At 54.3% G+C, this 27,284-nt stretch overlaps 1 protein-coding gene across 18 annotated transcripts in view; it reads left to right on the plus strand.

Moving 5' to 3' along the window:
* LOC309648906 (dynein regulatory complex subunit 7) overlaps positions 1-27,284 on the plus strand; it is a 90,681-nt gene that overhangs the window by 23,018 nt on the left and 40,379 nt on the right. For 9 of the 18 annotated variants that reach the window (XR_014256853.1, XR_014256854.1, XM_082438155.1 and 6 more), the window contains exons 2-14: positions 3,330-3,424; positions 3,978-4,400; positions 5,960-6,092; positions 6,657-6,831; positions 7,469-7,600; positions 7,949-8,065; positions 8,289-8,334; positions 8,593-8,696; positions 9,489-9,607; positions 11,486-11,754; positions 12,846-12,954; positions 13,985-14,253; positions 23,926-24,088. Coding sequence is in view for 14 of the 18 variants with exons in the window: in XM_082438155.1 (XP_082294281.1) it covers positions 3,364-3,424; positions 3,978-4,400; positions 5,960-6,092; positions 6,657-6,831; positions 7,469-7,600; positions 7,949-8,065; positions 8,289-8,334; positions 8,593-8,696; positions 9,489-9,607; positions 11,486-11,754; positions 12,846-12,954; positions 13,985-14,253; positions 23,926-24,088 (2,120 nt within the window). In the remaining 4 variants the exon portion in view is untranslated. Of the gene's footprint in view, positions 1-3,329; positions 3,425-3,977; positions 4,401-5,959; positions 6,093-6,656; positions 6,957-7,468; positions 7,601-7,948; positions 8,066-8,288; positions 8,335-8,592; positions 8,697-9,488; positions 9,608-11,485; positions 11,755-12,845; positions 12,955-13,984; positions 14,254-15,709; positions 17,778-19,915; positions 20,106-23,925; positions 24,089-27,284 lie in introns of those variants that run through there. The other 9 variants (XM_082438170.1, XM_082438171.1, XM_082438173.1 and 6 more) reach the window with 8 other exon arrangements.

Raw genomic sequence — 27,284 nt, forward strand, 5'->3', positions numbered from 1 at the left:
AGAGTGGGGATGAGCTAGGAATATCAGGTCATGCCATTGATCCCTGTCTGTTGGAATCATGGTACTTCACAGTGGTGCAGCCTCACTTGTATCCCTCCAGTGATGGGGAGCTCACTCCCTGTTTCCACCTTTTTGCTCTCAAAGGAATCAGTCTAGGAGGATTGATGAAAGCAGATGATTCTGCCCTGTCCTGGGCCCTGTATACTGATAGTGGTAGCTCACTTTGAAGGTCAGTGGGCCAGAGAGATACATGGATTCTGGCCAGCTCCATCCTTGTTTTCTGTATGATGTCAGGAAATCACTGGCCCTCTCTGGGCCTTGAATCCAAATGCCATAAGATGGAGAATTGGGGACAAATTTGCAAAGTGATTGTGAGCTCTGAGTTCAGAAGTACAAAGCAGGGGTCAAAGCAGGGGTGGGGGAGGCTGCCTGGAGGAAGTGTCATTTGGATTGGGGATCAGATGTAGACAGTGACAGTGACCGGCAGAAGAAAGAAGGAAAGAGAAAGGGTCCAGGAGAGACATGTTTCTGTCCCTGGATGCTGGATTTCCTTTCACTGGTCTGGAGTGGCAGTTTTAAAAGGAGGCAAAATGGGAGACACTGCTTTGGAAAGATCCCCAGTGTTCTCCTTACTTGCAGCAAGTAATAAATCCTTCCTTCTCCCTAAAAACAAAAACACCAAAAACCAAAAAAAAAACCCAAAAGGAGCCAAAATGCTCAGAGATGATGCAGAGTGAAACCTTAAAAATCACAATGTAGGAAACAGCGGCCATTCCCCCAAACACTTTCACATCCTTCCTCAGGGGTCTTGTGATGTCACCAGGGCAGGATGATGAACCCAACTGACCAATGATTAGACTGACCAGGCCCTAGAAATTGGGGTTCCATTACACATGGTGGGACACTGGAGACGGGCTCTAGCTTGAGGGGGCCAGCTTTGTTACAGGAAGGCCCCACCCAGGAAGGAGACGGTGAACTCCTGCATGGACCACCCCTCCATTTAATGCTGCCCTTAAATATTCCATCCAAAAGCCACTTCTTCCTGGAAGCCCTCCTTGGTTTCCTCCCAAAGTCAAACTCCTCTCATGCCCCATGGTTGCCAGGCTTCCTTTCGTCTGATTGCATCTGTCACCACAGCCATATGTAGTTCCTCACAGGATGAGGATGGCTGTTTGTGACTGCCAGCACCCAGCTCAGTCATAAGGCCAGCTGGCAGTGGGGAGGGCCAAGCCACCCAGCATCTCTCTATAAGTACCAGGCACGCAGGTTCCCTACCAGGCACTACAGTCCTGACCAGGCAGGGAAAGCCCTTGGCGTCTGGAGCAATCTTGGGCAAGTCATTTAATTCCTTGGATCTCAGGTTCCCTGTCTGTGAAATGGGCCAATTGTAGGGCTGACTTCACAGGATTGGAATGAAGATTAATACAGGTATAGGGGTGAGGGGGGGAGTGGGTCAGCACAGTCTGGCAGGTAGTAGGTGCTCAGCTAATAGAGGCTGGGGGGGGCATTCTACAAGAGGATGGGGCTGAGGGGAACTGGATCTCCCCCGATTTGGGCCAGACTATGTCTCCCAGCCAGACTGGGACGTACCCCTGCCTTTCCAGCTGCCCTGGGAACTGGCTCCCCCTGGTGGCCATAACAGGAAGTGCCTGTCTCCTCTATCCCCTGGCTGTAGAGGGCGCTGTGGCTGCACTGATCCTTCACTCCAGTTCCCTCACTGTCCACCTGCCCAGCGACCTCCGTGCACACCAGGCCCTGTGCACAGAGATGGATCCACAGCTCCCTGGCTGACACCAGGAGGAGGCATGTACCATCCTGCACCTCCCAGAGTTGGCTAACGGGACCCTATGAAACAGAAACAGACACACAGACATAGAGAACCAAAGGAGGCCAGGACTGACTGTAGAGGGAGTTGAGGAAGGCTTCCTGAAGGAGGTGTCCTCTGAGCTGGGTCTTAGGGATGATGGTGGTGAGGTTCCAGGAGGAGAGCCCTGCAAGCCCCCTTTTTCCTGTGTCTTCTTCAGGCCTGGAGGGGGCAGGGTGGTTGGGGTGGTTCCTGGTGGTGCTGGGGAGCCCCCCCCTGCAGTTCTAGCCTGATTACCCCATCACTGCTGGATCCGGAGGGAGGTACTATTATTAGTCCTGTTTTCCAGGACCCTTTTACAGGGTCATGCAGCGAGCAAGAGGTGGAGCTGGGACTTGCACTCAGCCACTGCCTCTTTTTAATTTTTTTAAATTTTTATATTTAAATTTTATTTTATTGAAGAATAGTTGACTTACAATGTATTGATCTCTGCTGTACAACAAAGTGATTCAGTTATACAGTTATACATATATATTCTTCCTCATATTCTTTTCCATTATGGTTTATCACAGGTTATTGAATATAGTTCCCTGTGCTATAAAGTAGGACCTTGTTGTTTATCCATCCTATATGTAATAGTTTGTATGTACTAATCCCAAACTCCCAATCTATCCCTCCCCCACCCCCACCCCCTTGGCAACCACAAGTCTGTTCTCTATGTCTGTGAGTCTGTTTCTGTTTCATAGATAGGTTCATTTGTGTCATATTTTAGATTTCACGTATAAGTGATATCATATGGTATTTGTCTTTCTCTGTCTGACTTACCTCACTTAGTATGATAATTTCTAGGTCCATCTGTGTTGCTGCAAATGGCATTATTTCATTCTTTTTTATGGCTGAGTAGTACTCCATTGTATATATGTACCATATCTTCTTTATCCATTCTTCTGTCAATGGACATGTAGGTTGTTTTCACATCTTGGCTGTTGTGAATAGTGCTGCTATGAACGTAGGGGTGCATGCATCTTTTTGAATTATAGTTTTGTCTGGGTATATGCCCAGGAGTGGGATTGCTGGATCATATGGCAACTCTAGTTTTAGTTTTTTGAGGAACCTCCATACTGGTCTGCATAGTGGCTGCACCAATTTACATTCCCACCTGCAGTGTAGGAGGGTTCCCTCTTCTCCACACCCTCTCCAGCATTTGTTATTTGTAGACTTTTTAATGATGGCCATTCTGACCTGTGTGTGTTGATACCTCACTGCAGTTTGATTTGCATTTCTCTAATAATTAGCGCTGTGGAGCCTCTTTTCGTGTGCCTGTTGGCCATTTGTGTGTCTTCTTTTAGCCACGGCCTCTTGATGCTCAGCTCCTGGCAGCTCTGGGGAGGTCCACGGACTGTTTCCACGCTTGCCTCCCCACCTCACATCCCACATCCATGCTACCCCGGCCTCTCCCTCTGCAGGGCTGGCACAGCCACCCTGTGGGTCAGGCCCTCAAGCCAACACTCCTGGCCTCTTTCAGGCGGTGACTTCTCAGGGTGACTCTGGGGAGGAAGATGGCTGCCCAAGTGCTGCTGCAGACGGTGCCGTTCCTGCTGGGTCTGCTCCTGGTTCCAGGTAGGCTTTCCTGGAGGTGCCCTAGGACTTACGTTAAAATGACATCCTTATGTTAAGGATGTCTAGGTCAGCTGCCAGCACATCCACTAACCCCTTTGGGCAAGCACAGGCCTGAGGACACAGCTTAGCAAGTGGATGGTGGTACCTTGGAGAAAAGATAAAGGCACCCCTTCTTTCTGGCAGATGCAGCCCCACAGTGCACAGATGGGAGTGAGGAACGTGGACTGGGTTTTGGCCCTACTCACCTCTGCAGCCAGTGCATCCTTGTGCAGTACACAACCTGCACAACTGTTTGTGGCAGGCATGGCCTCGTTAAATATTTTATTGCTATTTAAAATATTATTTTGCCTTTGAAATTAGTATTGATTTTGAGTTTGTTCTTTTCATATTTTGAAGCCAATAATCTTTGAATAGGGTAGACTCACATTTTTGGAGACCCTTTGAGGTATAGGTCCTTGGAATGTGTGCGGGTCCTAGGCACTGGGCTCCTGTGTTCTGGGCCCAGAGCCTGCCCCCGGGCCCAGAGTCCCATCTACAGTCTCTGCTTCCTCAGGTGCCCGTGGCGGGGGCCCCCGGGAAGACTTCCGCTTCTGTGGCCAGCGGAACCAGACGCAGAACAGCAGCCTCCATTATAAGCGGACATCTGAGCTGCACATCTCCATCAGGAACACTGAGGAGGCCCTCACAGTCCACGCGCCCTTCCCTGGAGCCCATCCGGCTCCTAGGTCGTTCCCTCATCCCAGGGGCCTCTACCACTTCTGCCTCTACTGGAACCGCCATGCTGGGAAATTGCATCTTCGCTACGGCAAGAACGACTTCGTGCTGAGTAACCAAGCCTCTGACCTCCTGTGCTTCCGGCATCAGGAGGAGAGCCTGGCCGCGGGGGCCCCACTGTTCGCCACCTCTGTCAGCTCCTGGTGGAGCCCCCAGAACACCAGTCTGCCCAGCGCAGCCGGCTTCATCTTCTCCTTCCACAGTAAGGCGACTCCCAGGCAGAAGGAACAGCTTGGCCGAAGGCCTGGAGGCGGGGAAGGCAAAATGCACGGCGGGGTTAAAGCAGGCTGGGCTGAATGTCAGGTCGCGGAGCAGGGGCTCTGTTCGCAGGCAGTGGGGAGGCAGGGAAGGTGTCTGAGGAGTGGAAGAGTGTGATCCAAGGTGTGCTTCGGGGAGGTTTGTGGGAAGGTAGGGGTGAGGGCGGAGGGGCGAAGTGCCATCCAGCGGCTGCGCGGAAGGTCCAGGTAAAGGAAGATGAGGAGTGAACAGGGTGGGAGCAGAGAGAATGGAGAGACGGGACTGGAGGTCAGGAGCCGGCAGAAAAATTCTGCTTCATCAGCATCATCTAGATTGTTTATCCCCATTTCTCGGAGGAGAAACTGAGGCACAAAGTTGCACAGCTAGTGAGTGAGGGAGCCAGGATCTGAACCCAGCAGCTGACTGGCATGAGGGGACCGGGGCAGGGGTGCGGGGGAGAGCAAGAGGTCAGAGGTCAGGAAGCAGCCAGGCTGGAGGCTGACACTGAGGTGTGCAGACTGTGTGTCTGGCTGGGGTGTGAGAGGTGTGGTGTGGCCGCTGCCTTCTATTCAGTGCTGAGTGGGGGCAGGGAGGAGGGGGTGGCCTGACGGAGGTGGAGGCTCTACTCAAGGTCTAGGATTTCCCTGATTCTGGGGCCTTTCAGGCAGCTCCAGTTTGGGGCAGGGCTGCCAGGGGCAGGGGCAAAGGGCATTGAATAGGTTAGCAGCTCTGGGCCCTTGGAAATGCTGGGGGGTGGCAGCAGCGGGCCCAGGTGCTGCCCAGGGCAGCAGACAGGGGCTGGGGCTGTAGATGGGGCTCCCCGCCCCCAGGCTGGGATTCTGCCCCAACCTGGGAGGGTTTAGGGCAAAGTCAGGCATAGCTGCAAATTGACTTCCTGAAGAACAGATCTGGCCTGGTCTTATTTGGTCTGTAGAGAGTTTTTTGAAAACATGAGCCAGGGTTTTCAAATGACCTAAAAATCAGGCTTTCTGCCTTATAAATTCAGATGTGACCACAGGGCCTGCCTTCCTTGCTGGCATAGGGCATGCCCCCTCCCCACGTGTCCTTCCTCCCATCTGCCTACCTCATCTGAGTCCCGTCTGAGCCCTGGACGTGCCTGAGTCTGCAGCCCTTGGGTGCACGGTACCCGGGTGGAGGGCCTGGAGCCACCACACAAGCCCCCCACCCCCCAGCTCCTCCTGAAGGGGGCCTGGCTGGCCCTGGGGAACTGGCCCTCCCAGCTCCGTGTGTGTAGTCAGAAGCATGCCTGGGTAGGTGTGTCCCGGCCCACCCTGCTGGGGCTGGAGTTGCTGGGGGCTCCATAGGACAGAGCCCCGTCTGGCTGGCTGCAGCTCTGAGTGACTTGGGGGAGTCCACTGCACCTCTTGCAGCCTCAGTTTCCTGCTCCATAAAATGGGGATAGAAGCTTTCAGAATCACAGGAGGATTAACTGAGAGTGTAACGAGTGTGGCCGGGCACCTCATTCAACAGCCTTTAGCGGGTCTGTCCGTCCCTCTCCCCCAGCTCCTCCCCTGAAGACCTCCCACAGCGCCTCGGTGGACACATGTGAGCTGAAAAGGGACCTCCAGCGGCTCAGCCAGTTTCTGAAGCATCCCCGGAAGAGCTCAAGGAGACCCCCGTTCACCCCCGCAGGCCAGTAAGTGTGGGTCCCCAGTGTGTGAGGGGCAAGGAGGAGGCATCCCCCAGACCCGGGCAGGGCAGGGCAGGGACCTGGAGTGGGCGGCTGTATGGAAACCTCCCCTGGGGCTGGAATGTTCTCATCTTTCCATCTTCTCCGGGAGGAATTGAGATACAGCCCTGGAGGCCAAGCTCCTCCCCCTACCTGAGTCATTAAAAACAAATGTCACACCCACCAGCCCAGGTCAGCCGCCCCCAAGCCCTCCTCTCCACCAATAAAGTGAAAAGGATTGGCCCATTTTACAGCTCAGCAGACTGAGGCCCAGAGATGGGTAGGGCTGCTCCGTTGCACAAAGTGGGTCGGTACAGGTAGAACTGGGCCCACAACCTGGTGGCCGAGTCCGAGGATAGGTCCCCACCCCCCTCCTTTCCTGTTTGCTCTGACGCCCTGGCTTCCTCCCCGCCACCCCCGCAGGTCATTCTGTCTGCCCCACACTCCTTCCTGTGTATCTGCCTGAGTCTCTCCTCTCCCTCTGTCTCCCTGCCTACTCGCCAGCCTGGATCCGCCCCTCACACCCAGCAGTCACCCATCCTCTCTCCCCACTGCCAGGCAGCTGCAGAGCCTGGAGTCGAAGCTGACCTCTGTGAGCTTCACAGGGGACACGGTGTCCTTTGAGGAAGATCTGGTCAACGCCACGGTGTGGAAGCTCCAGCCCGCAGCCAGCCTCCAGGACCTGCGCATCCACTCCCAGCGGGAGGTCAGGGGTCAGGATGGTGGCCAGGGCGGAAGCAGATGTGGAGGCCGTGAGCACTCCCCTCCTCTGGGCCTCCGGGAGCCAGATGTGTGCTGATGAGGGAGGCCTCAGGCCCAAAGACTGCCTCAGTCAGTGGCTACCCGGTGGAACTGAGGACCCTTCCTGATTCAGTGGTGGGGACAGAGGTGGGGAGGGACCTGGTCCCTGCACAGGGGGCTCCTGTGGCACATCCTTGTGGACAGACAACCAACACTAAAATGCCTGTGCCTGCAGCCCTGTTGTGAGCCTGCCCTTGGTGGGCCTAGTTGGGGGCAGAGGGCTACCCACCCTGCCCTTCTTATCCCCCAGCACACCAAGGAGCCATAGGCAGGATCAGTGTCTGAAGCCCAGACACCAGAATACCTCGTGATTCTCCCAGGCCCATTTGCCGCTGGGGCCCTGGGCTTTAACGACAAGGCACCCTAGCCAGCACTGGTGCCAGGGAAAGGAGGGGTGAGAAGGGCTGTCGTGAGTCAGGCCTGGTGTCCTGAAGGAGGTGGGCTTAGAGATGGCAGCGTCCAGGAAGGCATGTGCTGGGGGGATGTGGAGGGGATCTGGAGGTCCACCTCTGGCTGAGCCCCAGTGGGACTCTGGTCTGCAGGGGGAGCAGAGCGAGATCCTGGAGTACTCGGTGCTGCTGCCCCGCGAGCTGTTCCAGAAGACCAAGGGCCAGAGGCAGGAGGCTGAGAAGAGACTCCTCCTGGTGGACTTTAGCAGCCAAGCCCTGTTCCAGGTATGGGGTTGTCATCCTTGGGCTGTCCCTGGGGGAAAGCAGCTTCTGTCTGACGGAGAGATGGAAGGGTGGGCATGGAGCCCAGCCCCTTCCTCCAAGAGTCCCTGTAAAGTCAGAAATCGGACAGCAACGTGCAAATCTCCCTGGGAGATTTAGACCTGGGAGAGTGTTATTCTCACTATGGTGTAAATGACTACCCTTGCAAGAATTGTTTCCAGAGGGAGACTCAAAATCTGGGAACAATGTGCCGGACAGAGACAGGAGTCTAGAAGGTCTGGGGAACTTCTGGGCTTTTCTCCTCAGTCCTGAGCCCCCTCCCTACCCTCTTCCCCCACCCCATATACCTAGGACAAGAATTCCAGCCAGGTCTTGGGGGAGAAGGTCTTGGGTATCGTCGTGCAGAACACCAAAGTAGCCAACCTCTCGGAGCCCATGGTGCTCACCTTCCAGCACCAGCCACAGCCGGTGAGTGTGAGCAAAGCAACCAAGGACACAAGGGTCCCCGTTGTCCATGTCCTCCTGTCCCCCTCTCCTCTGAATCACTCGTCTTTAACAAAATGATTGACTGGCTGAGGGCATCGGCCAGTCAGGTACAAAAGGGGTGGGGCCCTGGCACTGACTCCCTCAGCCTGGCTGGAAAGGAGTAGACTGTCGTGAGACCCACTCCCCTTCTTTCTTGTCCCTACAGAAGAATGTGACTCTACAGTGTGTATTCTGGGTTGAAGACCTGACATGTGAGTGTGGAGGGGACTCTGAGCTGGGCAGGTACCTGGAGGCAGGTACCACGGGGTTCTGGAAGGTGGGGGAGATGGAGTTAACCAAGGGGGGCTTCCTGGAGGAAGGTGGGCTTTGAAGAGGGAGTGATGGCAGGCTAGGGATCTGCTAAGGGGAGCAAAGGCTCAGAAGAGTGATGCAGTCATGCATTTGTGGGGTATAGTGGGGTGCTGGGGTGCTGGGCTTGATCTCAGAGCCCCATGCTGGCCCCTCTTCAGTGAGCAGCCCGGGGAGCTGGAGCGATGTGGGCTGTGAGACCATCAGGAGAGAGACGCAGACGTCCTGCCTCTGCAACCACCTGACCTACTTTGCAGTGCTGATGGTGCGTGGCCCCCTCCTTCCCCGCTGCCATACACAGGCCGGGTTCTTGCTGTGTGGCCACCACTTCTCGCATATATGTCATCCATTCCTCACAACAAGCCCCGAGGTCACTCCTGTTGTTGTCCCATTTTATAGATAAGGAAACTGAGGCTCAGAGAGGTTAGGCAATTTACTCAAGTTCACACAGCTAGTAGTAAGTAAAAGAGCTGGTCTCTAAAGCCCTTGTTCTTTATTCCCAAATTTTGGTGCATGATAAAAATGCAGGTTCCTGGTCCTAACCTAGGATTCTGATTCCACAGGGCTGGGGTGGGGCCAGGAGTATGTTTCTAAAGAGCCCTCAAGGGGATGCTGAGGCCCAGTGCGAGGCCCTTGTGATGGACTTCAGTGCCCCCAAGATCTCAGAAGCTTTGTGTCCTAGGCTCATTCTCCCCAAATCTTAGGACCCTAGCATCTGAGGGACCGGAGTGGTCTTCCAGCTGTCTCTGGGCGTGGCACGCTCACTGCCTCACGGGAAACTTATTTCTGTTTTGAATGCTACAGAAAAATAATTAGTGCCAGGACAGAAAAGGGATTCTCTGGTGGAGGGTTCTTGACCTTGGTGGGACGGGGATCCATTTGAGAATGTGGTGAAAAATGCACTCATGGGACCACACTCTGCTCAGTTTCGGGGGCAGGTGTGGTTCATAGACGCCCAAGGCCATCCAGGGACCACGGGTTAGACCTCCATCTGGGCAAACCCTCAGTGTCGAGGTGGGGGCACTGAGGCCAGCCCTGACCTGTCTCGTGGACCCAGGTTACCTCTGTGGAGGTGGACGCCATACACAAGCACTACCTGACCCTCCTCTCCTACGTGGGCTGTGTCATCTCCGCCGTGGCCTGTGTCCTCACCATCGCTGCCTACCTCTGCTCTAGGTAGGACCTGGGAGCAAGAGGGAAGGAGGCAGGGAGAACTTCCATTCCAGGCCCCCGGGCTGGGACCCCACAATGAGGGAGACCCACCCTGGAGATTGGCCTGACTGACCCCAAAACGTGTGTATAGTTGTGGAAGCCCTGGGAGGTGCAGCCAGCTGACCCCCAGGGGTGGCATTTCCTGCTCAGATCTGTGGTGTTTGGGTAACATAGCATTTCCAGTTTACATTAACTGCCAACATTTAAAAGTTTGGGTAACATAGCATCTCCAGTTTTCATTAACTGCCAACATTTAAAATTGGGAGAGTTGACATAAGAATCTAGATTCCTGTCTTTGAATAACCAGATGTGATACCGCTGGGGGCACATGATAATATGACAGTGATGGTAATGATAATGGTGAACACTTACATCAAGCGGCCCACGTGCCACACACGGTTCTAAGTGCTTTACACGCGTGAACCTGGTTCATCCTCACAAGGGCCCTATGGAAGAGTGCTCAGAGAGAGTAAGTGACTTGACTGAGGTCACACAGCGGGGAAGTGGTAGAAGCAGGCTTGAACCCAAGCAGGCTGGCTCCAGGCCCACGAGGCCCGGGTTAGCGGAGCTGCCTGGCAGTGGCCGCTGTGGACAGGTAGAGCCTCCAGATTTTTCTCCAGCCCCTGTTCCCTAGTGTCTGGTTTGAGGCCTGACCCCCTGGCTCCATGGAGGCGTGTGTCCCCCCAGTCGTTTGGGTGCCCGCTGAGAGAAGGGGCCGCCTTTGGTGGGGTGAAGACCGCCTCCACCCACCCTCAGGCCGGCTGTGTGTGGGGTCTCGATTGTCAGTGCTGGGCTTGGCCTAAACCGAGGTCCACCTGTAGCCGGGCCCTGGACCCGTCTGGGTGGAAGGAAGACGTCCTTAGTTCTACTGGAGAATGAAGACTCTTGGAGTGCGCGCACTCTCCTTGCGGGGACCGGGGAGGGTAGAGCCGTGTGAAGGCGTGGCCACAGCTGCACACGTGGTGGGGCTGGAGCAGGCGATGAGGAGGGACGGCTGGCAGGCTGAGTGGAGAGCTGGGGGTGAGGGCACAAGCCCCTCCCAGCACCTGCCCATTGATCACAAAAGTGCCCCAGGACAAAGGGACAGGAACCCTTAGGGACTGAGCATCTTATCTGTGCCAGATGCTTTGTATCAGTGTAACCCTCACCCCAACCCTGCGAGGGGGGCCGTCCTCCCGCTTCACAGATGAGTAAACTGAGGGTGAGGGGGATGGGGCCAGCCTAAGGTGGTGCCTCAAGTTAGGGGTAGGGTGGGCATGGGGATCCAGGATGGTAGGTGTTCTTCCGCACTCTCTGGAGCAGGCAGTGGATGGTGCCAGGCGGACAGAAAGGCTGACAGTGCCCTGCACCACACAGTATCTTGGGATGGGAGCAGGACGTGCACACACAGACTTGCAAACTCAAGGACTCAGGCCACACAGCGTGTGCTCACAGATGCACAGCAGTGCAGACAGACAGGCAGACACAGGACATGGGTGGCATGGATTCTCCAAAACAGCAAAAAATCCAGTCTTTCCCTTCTTGACTTTGGGAGCATCTGGTTGATTGTAGTGGCTGATTTGTCTTCCTCGCTGTGCTTGGTTAAATCTGCCGTTAAATGCACACACGGTGCCTGAGCCTGTGGGTGTTGGACACATGGTAGGTGCACGGGGACAGAGCCTAGCTGTAGCCACAGGAGGCCGTGTGTGTGTGTGTGTGTGTGTGTGCGCGTGTGTGCGCGTGTAGCCTGGGAAGGCTGCCTGGAGGAGGAGGGGTGGGCGGGCACACCTCCCACCTCCCTGCCTTCCCACGCTGGCCACCAGAGTGACCCTGCCTGCCCTACCTCCACCCTTGCCTGTGCAGGAGGAAGTCTAGGGATTACACCATCAAGGTGCACATGAACCTGCTGCTGGCCGTCTTCCTGCTGGATGTGAGCTTCCTGCTCAGCGAGCCGGTGGCCCTGGCAGGCTCTGAGGCTGCCTGCCGCGCCAGTGCCATCTTTCTGCACTTCTCCCTGCTCGCCTGCCTCTCCTGGATGGGCCTTGAGGGCTACAACCTCTACCGACTCGTGGTCGAGGTCTTCGGCACCTATGTGCCAGGCTACCTGCTCAAGCTGGGCATCGTGGGCTGGGGTAAGTTGGTGGAGGGGGTTGGCGGGCCCCCCAGACCTGCCTTTTCCTCTTGGTTTCTGGCAAAACATGGGCACTTGGTTCCACTTCTCCACCTACCCCTCTGACTATTCCCTCACTGCTTCCTTCACTCACCCATCCTCAGGGGTTGTTTACCTTGGCTAGGTCAAGGTCCTCTTTAGGAAGATGCGGTGATGAGCCCTGTCCCCAAGAAACGCTTACATATTCTCTACATCTCTCACTCTTTTACAAGTGGGGTTTGCAGATGGAGCCACCACGTATGGATGTGCAGGTTGTGCACTGCTCAAAGGCACCCAGTTGTGGATGAGTGGGGCCGTAATTCCGTCCTCACCTAATTCACCGAGGCTCGTGGTGGCCCTGCCTGTGGATCCCCATGAACCTCAGTTAACAGATTCCCCGTGGCTCTGGTATTTGTTCTTGGCCAACAGCAACCCAATTCACCTGTGGCCCAGACCTCTCTTTTGTCAGACCTGGAGGCCCAGGGGCACACACCACAAGTCCTTGAACATTGCACAGGTCCACCAACCTCCACATGTCCCTGACCCCAACTTGCTGCTCCTCCCGTGTTTCTCATTCGGCCCTTTCTTGGTTCACTTCATTGTTTTACATGAAATTCCTTCAGAGTTGGTTCTTTGTCAAAATCCAGGTGTTTGGTGGTGGGCAACCCTTCCAGGGAGCTCTCAATCTCCACCTCATGGACAAGGTCAAGGCCCAGGGCAGACATCCCCTCAGGGTATAACTCTAGATGTCCCCTGTTGAACTGTCCTCCACCCCACCAATGTCCTTTCTGCTCCTCCCATCTCTCCTTGTGACAGCCAGCCCCACAACAGGGAACTGCAGGCCCTTTCCCCTAGGGGGCCTCAGGATGCTGAGGGTGCAGGGGTAAGGTCAGGGGAGATGGGCTCCCTTTATGAGAAACCAGAACTGGAAAGGAGAAGGGTGGGTCTGAGCTTGGAGGACCTGCCCCAGATGGGGCTGGGTAGGCATGGGTCTGAGAGGAGGTCTCGCCAGAGGGAAGGGGAGGGCAGGCCTCAGAGGGTGGGAGATGGAGCTCCATGCTTTGTTGCCCACAGGCTTCCCCATCTTCCTGGTGACGCTGGTGGCACTGGTGGATGTGAACAACTATGGCCCCATCATCCTAGCTGTGCACAGGACCCCAGAGAGTGTCATCTACCCTTCCATGTGAGTGGCTTGTGCAGTGGGGGCAGGAAAGTGAGCCTCATGGTGCAGAGGTCAGAGAGTAGCCTGGGCCCAGGTCACGCTGACCAGGAGACTCCTGGGTGCCAAGCTGCTGGGGGTATTGGGGTGACCCTTCTCTCAGGGAGGGTGAGAACGGGCCTGGATCTGCCAGTCACTTGCCAGATGACCTTGCACAGGTCCTGGCCCCTCTCTGGGCCTCAGTTTCCCCACTTGCGAGTGGGAGTATGGGTTGGAGCAGCTGAACCTCCATCATGTTCCTTTGCTGCACCCTTCTATCTTCTTCCCCATGGAAAAATGGAAAGGCTGAGGCCCAGAGAAGGCAGGAATCCACACCACACTGCTCAAAGGCACCCCTCTGGGGGATGAGTGGGGCTGAAATCCAGTCCTCCTCCACTCACCTAATTCACCCAGGCTGGTGGTGGCCTGGCCTGTGTGTCCCCCTGAACCTAGACTAGAATCCAGGGCTCCTGAGCCCTAGGCTAGGAAGGAACCCTTTCCATTCCTTCAGTGTTTTGAAAATTTCAGTTTTTTACATCATGACCTTGTGATTTTTGCCTCACTTTGTGCCATCTGTATTATGATTTGTTTAATTTTTTCTGTAAATCATCTGGCTTGTTAAATGTATTTTTAAAAAAATCATATCAACTATAAATGGGAAATAAGCATTACTTGTCATAAACAGTGAGTAGTCATGAAAGCAAACACAGGAACAAGAAAACCCTGGTACTAAATTCTTGATGAAAGCAGTGAGCCTAAAAGTCTGGCTTTTTTTGAAAAGGGAGATTAGCAAGTGTTAGAAGTGTTAAACACGTTTTAGGACCAAACTAAGTCTTTCTCTTGACTACAGAGTAGGAATAAAGGAGAATTGAAAGGAGAGTGACTTTTTGGCCCTTGAGTCAGTGGTGTTTAAAGCAGCTGCCCTGTACTCGGGCTCACTATGGTGCTTGCCCATGGCCCAGAAAGCACCGTGCCAGCCCAGCCTTGCAATGAGCCTTTGTGCCCTTGCCCATAGGTGCTGGATCCGGGACTCCTTGGTCAGCCACGTCACCAACCTGGGCCTCTTCAGCCTGGTGTTTCTGTTCAACATGGCCATGCTGGGCACGATGGTGGTGCAGATCCTGCGGCTGCGCCCACACGCCCAGAAGTGGCCCCACGTGCTGACCCTGCTGGGTCTCAGTCTGGTCCTCGGCCTGCCCTGGGCCTTGGTCTTCTTCTCCTTTGCTTCTGGCACCTTCCAGCTTGTGGTCCTCTACTTTTTCAGCATCATCACCTCCTTCCAAGGTAGGCATGGAGAAAACCCCACCCCCTGGCCCAGGCAGGGTGCCCATACATAGAGAACAGACCAGGGAAGAGATGACCCAGATGACCTGAAGGGCCTTCTCTGGGCCTCAGCCTTCCCATTCATAAAATGGGGGCATCCAGGCCACAGCTGACAAGTCTTTATTGAGTACGTATAATGTACAGGCCCTATGTTAAGCCCTAGTGCTGTAGTTGTGAACTGGTCAGGCAAGGGCCTTGCTTCCACAGAGCTCATCTCTACTGGGAAGACCAAGTGTGACAAGCAAGGTCACAGACATCAAAGGGCATCTAGGAGAGGAGGGAAGTACTAGTGGGCAATGTGATGGACAGTCTGAGCTTGAGTGGGGGACACTTGGGGGAGGGAAGCCTCTCTGTGTAGGAGACATCTGAAGACAACAGAAGGATCCAGCCATGGAGAGATCAAGGGCCCGTTACTCCAAGTGTGTTTCTCGGACCAGCAGCATCAGCTTCGTCAGGAGCTTGTTACAGACACAGACTCTGGCCCATCCCAGACCTGCCGAGTCAGAATCCTCCTTGTAACAGACGCCCAGGGGATGCGGTGCACGTTACAAGCTGAGGAGACCTGGTCTAGGGGTGATGTGCTCCAGGCAGAGGAAGAAGCATGAGCAAAGGTCCTGAGGCTAGAACTAGGTTATGTGTTGGAAGAATAGTGAGGAGGAGCAGGGCTAAGGGGTAATGAGTGGGGGGCAGGGGGAGGAGGTGAGGGGAGAGGAGCAGAGGGGCTGGATCATGAGGGCCTGGCTTGATGCCATCAGGGTCCCTTCCTGCTCTACCTGCACCCCTCTACCCCCGCCCCCCAACATCTCACACATACACACACACACACACACACACATATACACACACACCTACCTTTGTTCTTGGCCGTGCTGAGTAGGGAGGAGGACTTGGGCAGGAAAACAGGGAAGGCAAGGCCTCCATGAGGTCCCCATGCAAGGGGAGTGGTGTGTGAGGGAGGTGAGTCTTTGTTTTCTCATCTGTAAAGTGAAGGGGACTCTGTAGGGATTATAAATGATGCCGATAAATTCACACATTTACTGAGCTATTAATAAATCACAGTATTATGATTTGGGGAGGAGCACATCACGTGGTACTTAAGCAGGTGGGCTCCAGGGCCTGACCACTGCTGCTTGACTCCTGGCTCAGCCAAGCCCCTTATCTTCATGGGCCTCCGTCTCCTCTTTTGTAAAATAGAATAGTAATGATGAGGTCTGATCTCAAGGAACCTGGAGAGAATAAAGCGAGATGATGTACAGGGCATTGCCCAGTGCCTGGCGCATAGTAGGTGCTCCTGGGATCACATCGGTGTGGGGAACCTGTGTAGGGAGGAGGGCAGGGGCAGATCTGGGTCAAAGTGGAAGGGAGTGGGGTTGGGCTGGGGCTGCCCCCAACCTCTGAGCCCTGTGCCCCCCCACAGGCTTCCTCATCTTCCTCTGGTACTGGTCCATGCGCCTGCAGGCCCGGGGTGGGCCCTCCCCTCTGAAGAGCAGCTCGGACAGTACCAGGCTCCCCATCAGCTCGGGCAGCACCTCGTCCAGCCGCATCTAGGCCGCCAGCCCCCCGCCGATGCGAGGAAGCAGAGTTGCGGTCTCTCTTCACTGCTGCTTGCGGCCCCTGCAGCCAGGCCAAGCCAGCCGGAGACTTGAGAAGGCCCAAGGACCTCGGAAGGATGCGGCTGTTGCCATGGCAGCCAGACTCCCAAGCTGGGCCTTCTGAATTGGCCGGGAGGCTACTTGCCTCTTGGGTCCAGCTCAGGGGACTCAGGAATGGGACTGAAGGCTGGTCTTAATGCACCACCACTGGACTGGCCCTCATGGCTGGAATCTGCAGGCCTTGGACCTTGGAGGCTGGTGGCATCCTTGGCCCTGTGCCCCAGCCCAGGACAGGAATGTGCCATAGCTGTTCTGTCTCTGGTGATCACCATGAGGGCACTCTGTAGCCCCTGTCATTTTAATCTAAGGATGGCCCGCAGGGAAAATGAGTTGGGGCAGAGCTTTGAGCCAGACCCCTGGAGGAGGAGCACTCCCTCCCTGGAGCATAATGACAGCCCAGGGAGGGAGCTGGGCTGTCGTTATGCTGGCCCTCTGAGCCCAGGGCCATCACCCTTTGTCAGCCTCCCCAGCCCTCCCTCTCCCCTTCCTGGTCCTCCCTTCCTCTCCTTGGACCTCCTTAGCCCTCCACTCACAGCCCGGAGTCCCCAATTCCAATGCTGGATTTTGGGTAGTGGTTCCCAAGAGCTACCTGGTGCCTGCTGTAAACCTTTATCTACTGCATGGGCGTTTGCCTGCCCCTGACTCGGCTTAGTATAAACGTTCTGGGCTGGGCTAGGTCCATCTTTCCATCTGGGCCTCTCCACAGCTGCATCACCCTAGCTCACCACTGCCAAGCCCACACCTCACAGGGGGCCACAGCCTCTCCCGAAGCCCTCTTGTGGCAAGAACTGTGGAACGTAGCAGTCCAAATTTGTTTCCACCTCAGCATTCCAAAGACTGAGACACGCCTCCCCTGGTGATGCTTGTAGAGCCTGACATGCTCCGTAGAAACCCTGCAGACGATCTTGAGCGCACCTCGCAGCCCATCACGGTTAATTCTGTTGGACACAGGTGGCCAGACCTGGTCGCTTCCCCTGCGAGCTCTCAGTCTAATGTGGGAGGCAGGCATGAGACAAGAACTCTTAGAGGTACAGGCACAGAGTTGGGGGAGCCATCATTCCTGGCTGGGACTCCAGGAAGGCTTCCTGTAGGAGGCAGCATTTGATCTGGCTCTCAGCCTTAAAGATGGGGAGGATTTTCTTTGTAATTACCAGTTCATTTGTCTTTTCATATTAAAAAGAAGTACATGTTCATCGTAGAGAATTTGGAAGCTGTAGAAGAGTACGTGGAAGAGTACATAGAAAAAATAAAAATCAGCTGTTATCGCCTAACCAGCTGCGGCAAGAATTTCCTTCTGAGCTTTTTTCTGTGCTTAAGAATCAATGATAAAAAAACACCTGGGGGCCAATCAGGAAACATGAACAATAGAAGAGGGCCATGTGTGAAAGACATCTGCTGGAAACGTTGTCAGGGCAAAGGTGGGGGGAGGAATGGCAACTGGGTGTCAGTGCTGCGCGGGGTCTGTGGTGAACTGAAGGTTACGAGCCCCATGCAGAGAATGCAGCAGCTGCTCCGCTCCAGCCGGTCGCCACCTCGGAGGGATGAAGGCCCGTGTAGCCAGACTGCCTGCCTTTTACGACAAATAAGAAATCCAGATCGTGCTGGTGTAAAATCCCCTGATTTAAAAAACTTGGCTAATCCAAAATATTCTCTGGTCTAAGAAATCATGTCTGAGGGCTGAATTCAGCCCTTGGCTGGTCGTGGGACCTGTGTAACCAGTTTATTGACCGGTGTGAAGTGGATGGTCTGCAAGAATGAAACGACTGGACTCTTCTGCCATCACTGCCTTCAAACTTGTCCCGTCAAATTTCCCCTCTCCATCCTGTGACACAGGTGAGGCAGGTCAAATAAGTTTCTGTCCCCCTTCAGTTATGGGAGCAGTCTTGTTCGATCACGGCTCTCTGTGTCCAGGTCTAAAGGTCCAGCACAGGTCCAGCCCAGGCCCACATCTGAGCTTTCCGCCCCTGCAGTCTCCTCCCTCCTCTCCTGGCTGCTCCAGGGGGAGCGCAGGCCGGGGAAAGAGGCAGCTCTCGAGTTGGACGGGACGGGTGTGAAGTGCCTTGGTGGCTAGGGGACTGGCAGTGGTGTGATGAGCGTGAATGTGGGATGTTTAGGGACCTGCAGGGACCTTGGCACGTGGGAACCCCCTGCCCCCTGCCTCTCTCCCAACCCCTCCTCCTGCTGCTTCCATTGGCCTCTGCCTCCACCTTCTCCAGGTGGCGGGCTCCTCTTGTGCCCCAACCCCTGAGGACAGAGGACAAACCTTCCCCACAGTGTCCCGTTTGAGCAGCTGGGTGGAATCAGAGCCAGCTCCGCTCTCAGAGACCTCTCTCGGGTCTCTTGGACCCCCATCACTTGGCTAGACCTGAGGGGATACCTCCCCCATCCTCAGAGAGGGAAGGAAGGGACCCAGCCCCCTCCCCCGGGCAGGTGGGACTCCCCTCAAATTCTCCCACTTCAAAGAACTCTCTTGACACCTAGTTTCTGTTTCCGAGGTCAGCTCAGGTAGTGGGGCTGGGGTGCTGGGTCGGGTCCCATCCTCTCGTGACCCGCCCTGCACGGGCCACCTGACAGCTCCGTGGTGCTCCTTGACCCTGATGGTTCTTACCGTGTGCTTCTCTGGGCTGTGGGACTTTGGACGATAGGACCACTCTTCCCACCAGGACGTGGCCAGGTTTGTTTCCCCTTTGGAGTGGGAAATGGATTGGAGTGGCCAGGGTGTGAGTGCTGGCCAGGCCTGGCCAGAGTACTGGAGGCCTCGCTCCTGAAGACAGGTGCCCACCTGGAGCCGTATGCACAAGCTAGGGGTGGGAGGTGGCAGAAGGGGAAGGTTTCCCCTGGAATTTAGCGGTCCCAGGGCTCCAAGTGGCCCCAGGCCAATCGCCAGCCCCCGTGGGGCCCAGGAGAGGTGGCCCTCCCTCTGGCTCTGCCGGGCCCTCCTTGCCACTTTGCCAGTCCCCGGTCCTGTCATCCCAGGTGTGCCGCACACGATCTGGGTCCTGGTCTGCAGGCCTGCAGGCTCTTCTTTACAAACAGGCATCCATGAGCCCCTCTGGAGGGCCCAGGCGCCGGGTGGGTCTCCAGGGGTGGGCCTAGCAGGTCACAGTTCACAAAGCCGTCCACCCTCTCCGCTTGCCGGGACATGCGGCTGGGTGGGAGGAGGGGCATTCACCCTCCCAGCCTTCCCTGCAGAGGAAGTGCCTGGGGCCCATGTCAGATCCCCACCTGCCGCCCACGCCCCATGAGTGGCCCTGACCCTCCCCAGGCCCAGAGGGCCTAGCAGGAGACTGAGTCCTGTCCGGACACTGTGTGGGAGGAAGGGGAAATAGAGGCCAGTCAGGGCTGGGCCGGTCCCCATTAGACCCCAGGGTGGAGCAGGGCCAGCTCTGGCCGTGTAGCCCCGAGAGCGGATGCTGGTGATGATGTACTTCCTTGGCGGAGCGCCCTTCACCTTCTGATCTCGAAGTAGCCAGCCAAGGGCCCTGGCCTCATCCACATGGCTTCCTTGGGGCCACCACAGTGGGGGCCTGGGTGGTCAGCCCTTCCCCTGCCTACATACTGCACCCCATATGTGTTTGCTGCCCCACTTCCCATCTGGGCCACCCATGACCCGCTGGGCAATGGTGATGATAATTTCACAGTACTGATAATCATGATAGTGATAATAATGGCCATGCCCACTGACTGAGCAATTCCACAGGCATCATCTCAGGAGCTCTCCCCATGCCTCGTGAGAAACTTGCCTCCTTAGCAGAGGTCGGCTCACACAAACTCAGGCCGCCAGGAAGTGGCCAGGACAGATGTCAGCCCAGGCTGGAGCAACCCCCAGGGCCCATGCTCCTGTCCCCCGCCATCCCGCCCCTCCTGTTATTCAGTCTGCTGGGGGGGAGGGGCCGCGGGGCCTCCAGGGCTGGCTCCTCCTCTGGACCCCAGCAGGCGTGGCCTTGAGCCTGGTCTTGTCCAAATCACAGGCATGAATGAGGGAGTGCGAACGCTCTCCACATCTTCATCCTCATCCCTATAGCCAGGCCGTGCGCTGGGCATGCTGCCTGTCTCCTCAGACCCCAGCACAGCCTAGGGGGCAGCCGCATTGCTGTATGCGCTTCACAGAGGAGGAAACAGGCTCAGAGAGGCCCCCAGCTTGTGAAAGGAGCATCTGAGGTAAGGGTTGTGACTCCGAAGCCTGGCTCTCTGTCACTCCCCAGGGCCCTGCTCGGGTGCCGAGGCCCCTGTGGCCGCTGAACCCCAGCCCCGCAGCACCCACCCAGACGAGGCCCTGGGTGCAGCATCCCTGGGTGGGTTCAGCAGCTCCTGCCGAGTCGGGTCCGCTCTGCAGGTGGTCACGGGGCGGGGTGAGACTAGGAACGCTGTCCGGTTGCCCACACTCACCTTTCACAACCCAACCGACGGTGCCATGGAGCAGGAAGGGCGTGAGCGGGGCCACAGGAAGCAGCAACGCTGCGGCCGTGGCGGGGGGCGGGGGTGGGCTGGCTCGGCAGAGCCTGGGAGCGGCGGGGCGCGCAGCTGCAGGGCTCCGGCCGGCGTGGACCAGGCTGGCCAGGGATGGTGGCCCGCGGGGCCCTGGTCGTCCTGCTCCTCCTGTACCTGGCCTCAGGTGAGCGGCCGGCTCCTCACGCCTCCGGCCAAGCCTGGGAGACCCAGGGTCAGGGGCAGGGAGGGGGGCGTCTGGAGCAGGTTTTCCGAGGAGCCCACCTGACGGCCGCAGCACCTCCTCCGTCGTCGGGGTCAGTCCTGCTCTCCCGATAGACTTTGGTCAGCCCTGGTCTCAGGTCCCCTTTGCTTCCCCACAGCGCCCTGGAGATGGGAGAGCATGGGGGGTGCACCCACACTTCGTCCCTCAGGCTGCGGCTCCCCGACAGGCCTGGCTCTGGGACACGGGTGGGCCCAGGACAAACTCTTCTCCAGATGGCCTCTGAGCTCCAGGGGAAGGCGGCTGGGACCCTCAAGGCTGAGGCCGGGCCGGGCCTGCACAGCCCTCCCCCCACCCCGTCCACCCCCCTTCCCCTGTCACGCCGGCTCCCCTCCGTGTCCCCTCAGCGGTCCCCCGGTCCTCAGTCATCCAAGCCGGGAACAAGGCTCTTCCTGCCCCTTCGTGCTCGGCCTTGCCCACAGCCAGGCGGTGGTTGTTCAGAGGCAGCTGGAGGGCGCCTGGTCCGGCCCTTGCTGTCCCCGCTCCCAAGAAAGCCGGCCCCACCCCTGGCCCACCTGGCCAGCTCTCCCTGGCGCTCTGTGCCGTCTGCAGGGATCCCCTCGGGCAGAGGAAGCTGCGCCCGCCCCGTGCATGCATCTCCGAGCCTTGCGAGCTCCTGCTGTTTCGCTCTTGCTTCAGTGAGTGGCCTGTGTGCCTGTCCCCCACCCCTGTGTGTGTCCAGCATGCGGTCACACGGCTTTGCGCGTACGGACTGACCTCTTTTTGGGGCTTCAAAAAACCCTCTTCTCTTCAAATGTTGGGAGATTCAGGGAAACGCAAAGTTTAGTCTATGGCTCCAAAAAGTGTGAAAAATGGCCGGGCTGTCCCAGCGGGATGGCGGCAACACCTGATGGATTAATTAACTTCACAACCACTAGTGGCTCTTGCTCGGTCTCATAAGGACCCTGGGCCCCTCCTGAAAGTTGTAATTTTCTGGTCGGGCCTTGAAGGCTCCCCCGAGTGATGGAGTTTACCCTGTGGTGACAGGTGCTCTGGTTCAGCTGTTTAAACAGTGTGAGGAGCCCCGAGAGGTTTATGTCTAGACGGAAGGCTCCTTTTTTTTTTTTTTTTTTAATTAATTAATTAATTTATTTTTGGCTGCGTTGGGTCTTTGTTGCTGAGCGTGGGCTTTTCTCTAGTTGTGGCGAGCGGGGGCTGCTCTTCGTTGCGGTGGCTTCTCTTGTTGCGGAGCACGGGCTCTAGGCGCGCAGGTCTCAATAGTTGTGGCAGGTGGGCTCAGTAGTTGTGGCTCGCAGGCTCTAGAGCGCAGGCTGAGTAGTTGTGGCGCACGGGCTTAGTTGCTCCGTGGCATGTGGGATCTTCCCAGGCCAGGGCTCGAACCCGTGTCGCCTGCATTGGCAGGCAGATTCTCAACCACTGCGCCACCAGGGAAGCCCAAGGCTCCTTCTTTTGTGGACATTTTGGGGCAGTTGCCATGCGTTCATTTGCTCTTTCGTTCATTCATTCCAGAAGCGCTGATGGAGCCCTCTGCTCAGCGTCAGGCCCTGTGCTCATATACCATGTGGTCCCTGCCCTCAAGGGACTCACAGTCTAGCAGAGTGATGGGCTGCTTCAGAAGAGTCCAGGGCATGGTGGGGGCCCAGAGGGAAGCAGACACACTCTTTAATAAAGGGATACTTTACCAAGGACCTGTCAGGGCTGGCACAAGGGACAAGAAGCTGTGGCTGTTGGCAGAGGGAAGCAGGCCACTGGTGGGGAGCCTTAGGGAGGGGCGAGTACTGCCCTGACCTCTGACCTCCTCGCCCCCGCCCCTCCCTATATGAACGCAGATTGAGGTGGTCCTTGGAGGCCAACCTCTGGGGCAGAGCGGGATGGAGAAGAGTAGGGTGGGTCTGGAGGGGCCTCCCGCGCCCTGGCCTAGTTCAGGCTCTCCCTGTCTGGGCTAAATGCTTCTTCTAACGTCTTCCAAAAATAATTGCAAAAACGATGTTTCATAATCTTCTCCGCACCAGGTACTTGCCAAGAGCTTCACAAGCCCAATGGCCCTGAAATTTCATGGCAGGCCAGGAGGGAGGCTCTGTTAACACCCACCGAGTTGCCCCCTGCACCCAGCACCCATGTGTAACCCCTCAGGCATACAGAGGGCTGGAATTACAAAGAGAATGGTGCCTTCCCTGGAGCTGACAATTTCCTCCCCCTCTCTGCTCTTCTTCCCTCTTTCTCTTTTTCTCTTACGCCTTCCTTCCTTCTTCTTTCTCTCTTCCTCCTCTGTTTAAAAAGCAAACGTGGATGTTATTATACACATGCTCACCCATCATGTGATTTTTCCCATTAAACAACGTGTTATGAATATCTTTACAGTCTAACAGAAAACTGAAGTTCCTTTACAAGCTACTTAAAACATTGTCACATATAGGGCTAATTATTATAAAATCCACTTGAAAATGTTATTTTTTTACCTACGTTTACCCTAACTTTGGTCTGCCATTATCTTTACCATGTATTTTATTTTTGTCTTAAAATTTAACTAGTTTCATTTAATGTGAAAGTAATATTGTGCATAATTTTTTTAAAAAAATCAAACACTGGAGAAGGGTGTGAAAATATGAAAAGTAAATGTCTCCCTGCCCACTTCACCCACAGTTCCTGGTGGGCCAGTCAGAAATGTAAAGGTGCAGATTGTCAAGATCCAGCCCCACCACCCCCATAAAGGATACAATAAAGCAGTTCATGGAAAAAGACATACAAATAGATGCTCAAACTCCTTCTTAAGTTGAAATGAAATTCAATTTTACCCCTCAAACTGGCAAAGATTTGAAAGTTTGGTAAAGTCTAGGGCTGTGAACATGTGAGTAAATAGTCACTCTTGCCCACTTTTGGTGTGAGTGTAAATAGGTGTAGCCCTTTTAAGAGGGAAATTCGGTAATACTTAGCAATTTCTAAAAGTTCCTACATTTTGATACAGAAATTCCAAGGATAGGAATGTTTTCTATGAATTCTTAACATAAGCTGACAAAGGTATAAGTAGCATTATTCAAAATAGTAAACGAAACAAAACAAAAACACCCTAAATGTTCACCAACAGGGGACCAATTGAAAAAGCATAGCAACACCCACATACTGAAATAGTGTGCAAGTGTATAAAGAACGAGATGGGTATGAGTCAAGCTCAGGTTCACACAGTCAGCGTGGATGGATGGAGCCGGATTCTAGTCCGCACCACCAGACTCTGGAGCCTGAGCTCCCCTACCCGCTGCCCGTGTGGCCCCTCCCCATGCAGCCCATTCACACTTTGCATCCCTCTCTTAGATCAGAAGAATTCCGCAACCATACATGAGGAGTCAAGACAACCCTGCAAAGGACTCATCAATGCAAACCGATTTGACGACTTCGGCCTTAAGGACACTGCTAAGTGCTTCTCAGAGTGTGCACGGTCAGGGAATGAATCCTGCAACCTGGGAAACTTGCAGAGGTAAAGGGCCCTCTGAGCTGGAGCAGGAATCTGGGGACTCCGGCAGGGGTGGAGTAGGGAGGCTGTTAGGAAGGGATGGAGCTATCAGCCCTATTTGGACCCAGAAAATGCCGCTCTCATCTCACCCTTCCACCTTGTTTGACACCCACATTCCCCCTGACCACCAAGACCCTATGATCCAGGGGATGCCGAGGTGAAATTAGCCCCTGTCCCTGTCATTGGGAGTTGTGGAGGGAGAGACATGGCCCCAAATGATGGTGATTCTAGAGTGCGATCATACAGAGGGTAGACAAGGCACCAGGTTAGCTCAAAGGAGGGAAATCTGCCAAGGCTTCACAGATGAGGCCACCCATGAAAGGGTTTTGAAGGCTGCATAGGAGATTTCCCATTGGACTCAAGCAGTGTTAGGGGATACAGGGAGAACTACAGTGCTTTGAACTGTGAAAGAGTAAAGTGCTGGGGGTGGAGGCAACAATGGGGAGGTTGGTGGGGGGGTTGGGCTGGAAATGTAAGCAGGGACCAAAGTGTGAAGGGTTGTGTAAGCTATACCACTGCGGGAGGGGGCAGGGCAATGATATATTTTAAATACAGGAAGAGCATAGTCAGCTTTGCATTTTAGAAAGATGGCTCAGGCTTCAGGGAAGGATATGAGGGTGGTGATGTGACAAGAGACGTGAGCAGGTAGGATGCAACTGTGGTGGTCTGGGTAAGAGTGAGGGCTGAACCACCACCAGCACCACCACCAATTGGCACTGTGTACCTGGATAGGAGGGATGGGTCAGAGACGTTGAATGATGTAGAATCAGTGAGATCAAGAGACTGATAAGACCAGGAGACCAAGAGATACTGGATTGAGGGAGAGGAAAGGGTTTGGAATACAGCATCTCCAAGAGTCACCTTCAAAAAGATCTTTGGGGGCTTCCCTGGTGGCGCAGTGGTTGAGAGTCTGCCTGCTAATGCAGGGGACACGGGTTTGAGCCCTGGTCTGGGAGGATCCCGCGTGCCGCGGAGCGACTAAGCCCGTGAGCCACAACTGCTGAGCCTGCGCGTCTGGAGCCTGTGCTCCGCAACAAGAGAGGCCGATAGTGGGAGGCCCGCGCACCGCGATGAGGAGTGACCCCCACTTGCCGCAACTAGAGAAAGCCCTCGCACAGAAACGAAGACCCAGCACAGCCAAAAATATATAAATTAATTAAAATTAAAAAAAAAAAAAAAGATCTTTGCCTTTCTCCCCTCCTCTCCCTTCCAATCGGAGTTACCCATCCTCTTCTGGGATACTCAGGACAGGCTTGTATGCACTCAGTATATATTTGTTGGAGAAAATGAGTGAAAAGTTTATGTTCTCAGACTTGATGTTAGCACAACAATCTGATTGAGTGCCATCACTTCAGTGGCCTGAAAAGGCTCCCATGCGTACCTGCAGCTGCTCCAGGAGCTTTGGATCTCCGAGCAGCTGTTCAGGAAGCTCCTCTTTGTGCTGCCTTGTGGAGGGCTTAAACACCTTGGGGAAAAGTAGGAGCTCTGACATCAGAAGATGTGGACTCGGTTCCCAACTCTATCACTTAGCCAAGTTATCTCCTTTACCTTTACAACCCTATGAGGTAGGTCCTGTTATCAACCCTTTTTTCAGGTAAGAAAACTAAGGCTCCCATAGGTTAAGTAACTTGCCCACGTTACACAACAGGTAGGTAGCAAAGTCAAACATGAACCTAGGTCTGGAGGGCAGTAGGGGAAGTGTACAGTCATACAGACTAGGGTCAGACTGGCAGTGCTCAAAAGTGGAATTGGACTTTGGACAGGTTAACTTTCAGTTTCCTCATCTGTAAAATGGGGCTGAAATAACACCTGACTTGTAGAATTACTGCAAAGATTAAATACATAATTCAGACACGTTAGCTGTTATCATTATCTTACCAGCATTGTCATTTCATTACTGTTCCAAAGCCTTTATTCTTGATCTCTCTCCTATACCTTCCTCCTGGGGTGGTTGTTGAGATTAAAAGAGATTATGCATGGAAAAGTTATTAGCAAATAATAGGAACTCAATAAATTTGAGTGTTCTTTATTTTAATGACTCTAATTATAAAAGTAATTTGATTTTTAAATTTTATTTATTTTTTTAATAAATTTATTTTATTTATTTATTTTTGGCTGCGTTGGGTCTTTGTTGCTGCGTGCGGGCTTTCTCTAGTTGCAGTGAGCAGGGGCTACTCTTCGTTGCGGTGTGTGGGCTTCTCATTGCAGTGGCTTCTCTTGTTGCAGAGCACAGGCTCTAGGCGCGTGGACTTCAGTAGTTGTGGCACGAGGGCTCAGTAGTTGTGGCTCGCGGGCTCTAGAGCTCAGGCTTAGTAGTTGTGGCACACGGGCTTAGCTGCTCCGTGGCATGTGGGATCTTCCCGGACCAGGGCTCGAACCTGTGTCCCCTGCATTGGCAGGCGGCTTCTTAACCACTGCACCACCAGGGAAGTCCAGTAATTTTATTCTTCATAAAATATTTAGAAAGCAGCTATAAGAAGAAAAGTGGAAAATTCCCCTTCTTACTATCCAGAGATAATCATTATTTTCATTTTGGTGTATTTCTTTAGATAGATAGATAGATATGGATGGATATAGATAGCTATAGATATATCACATACGTCATTTATCCATTCTACTATGTTTCTGTATAGTAACATTTGGGTAATCTCCAGTTTCTGGCTTATACAAAGAGTGTTGCTGTAAATATTCTTGTTCGTGTGTTTTGGTGAACGTATGTATTTCTGTAAGGTATATTCCTAGGAGTGAAATTGGTGGGTCATAGGGAAGGCATGTGATTAGCTTTAATAGAAACTGCCTAACAGTTTTCCAAAGTTCTTAAACCAAATTTCACTCCCACGATCAGTGTATGATAGTTCTAGTTGTTTCACATCCTTGTCAACACTTGGTATTGTCTGCTTTTTCATTTTAGCCATTCTGGCAAGTTTGTACTGTATCATATGGTGATTTTAATTATATTTACCTGATTAAGTTTAACTTAATCTTTCATATATTTATTAGACATTTTGATATCCTCTTTGTGAAATGGCCTTTTAAGTCTTTGGCTTGTTGTTTTATGGGGTTGTTTGAATTTTTCTGAGTGATCTTTAGGGGTTCTTTATATATTCTGGTTACATGTCTTTGCAAATAGATACACATGAATATGTTCTCCTTCATTGTG

The sequence above is a fragment of the Balaenoptera physalus genome (assembly GCF_965194825.1).
Source record: "Balaenoptera physalus genome assembly, chromosome: 19".
Lineage (NCBI taxonomy): Eukaryota > Metazoa > Chordata > Mammalia > Artiodactyla > Balaenopteridae > Balaenoptera > Balaenoptera physalus.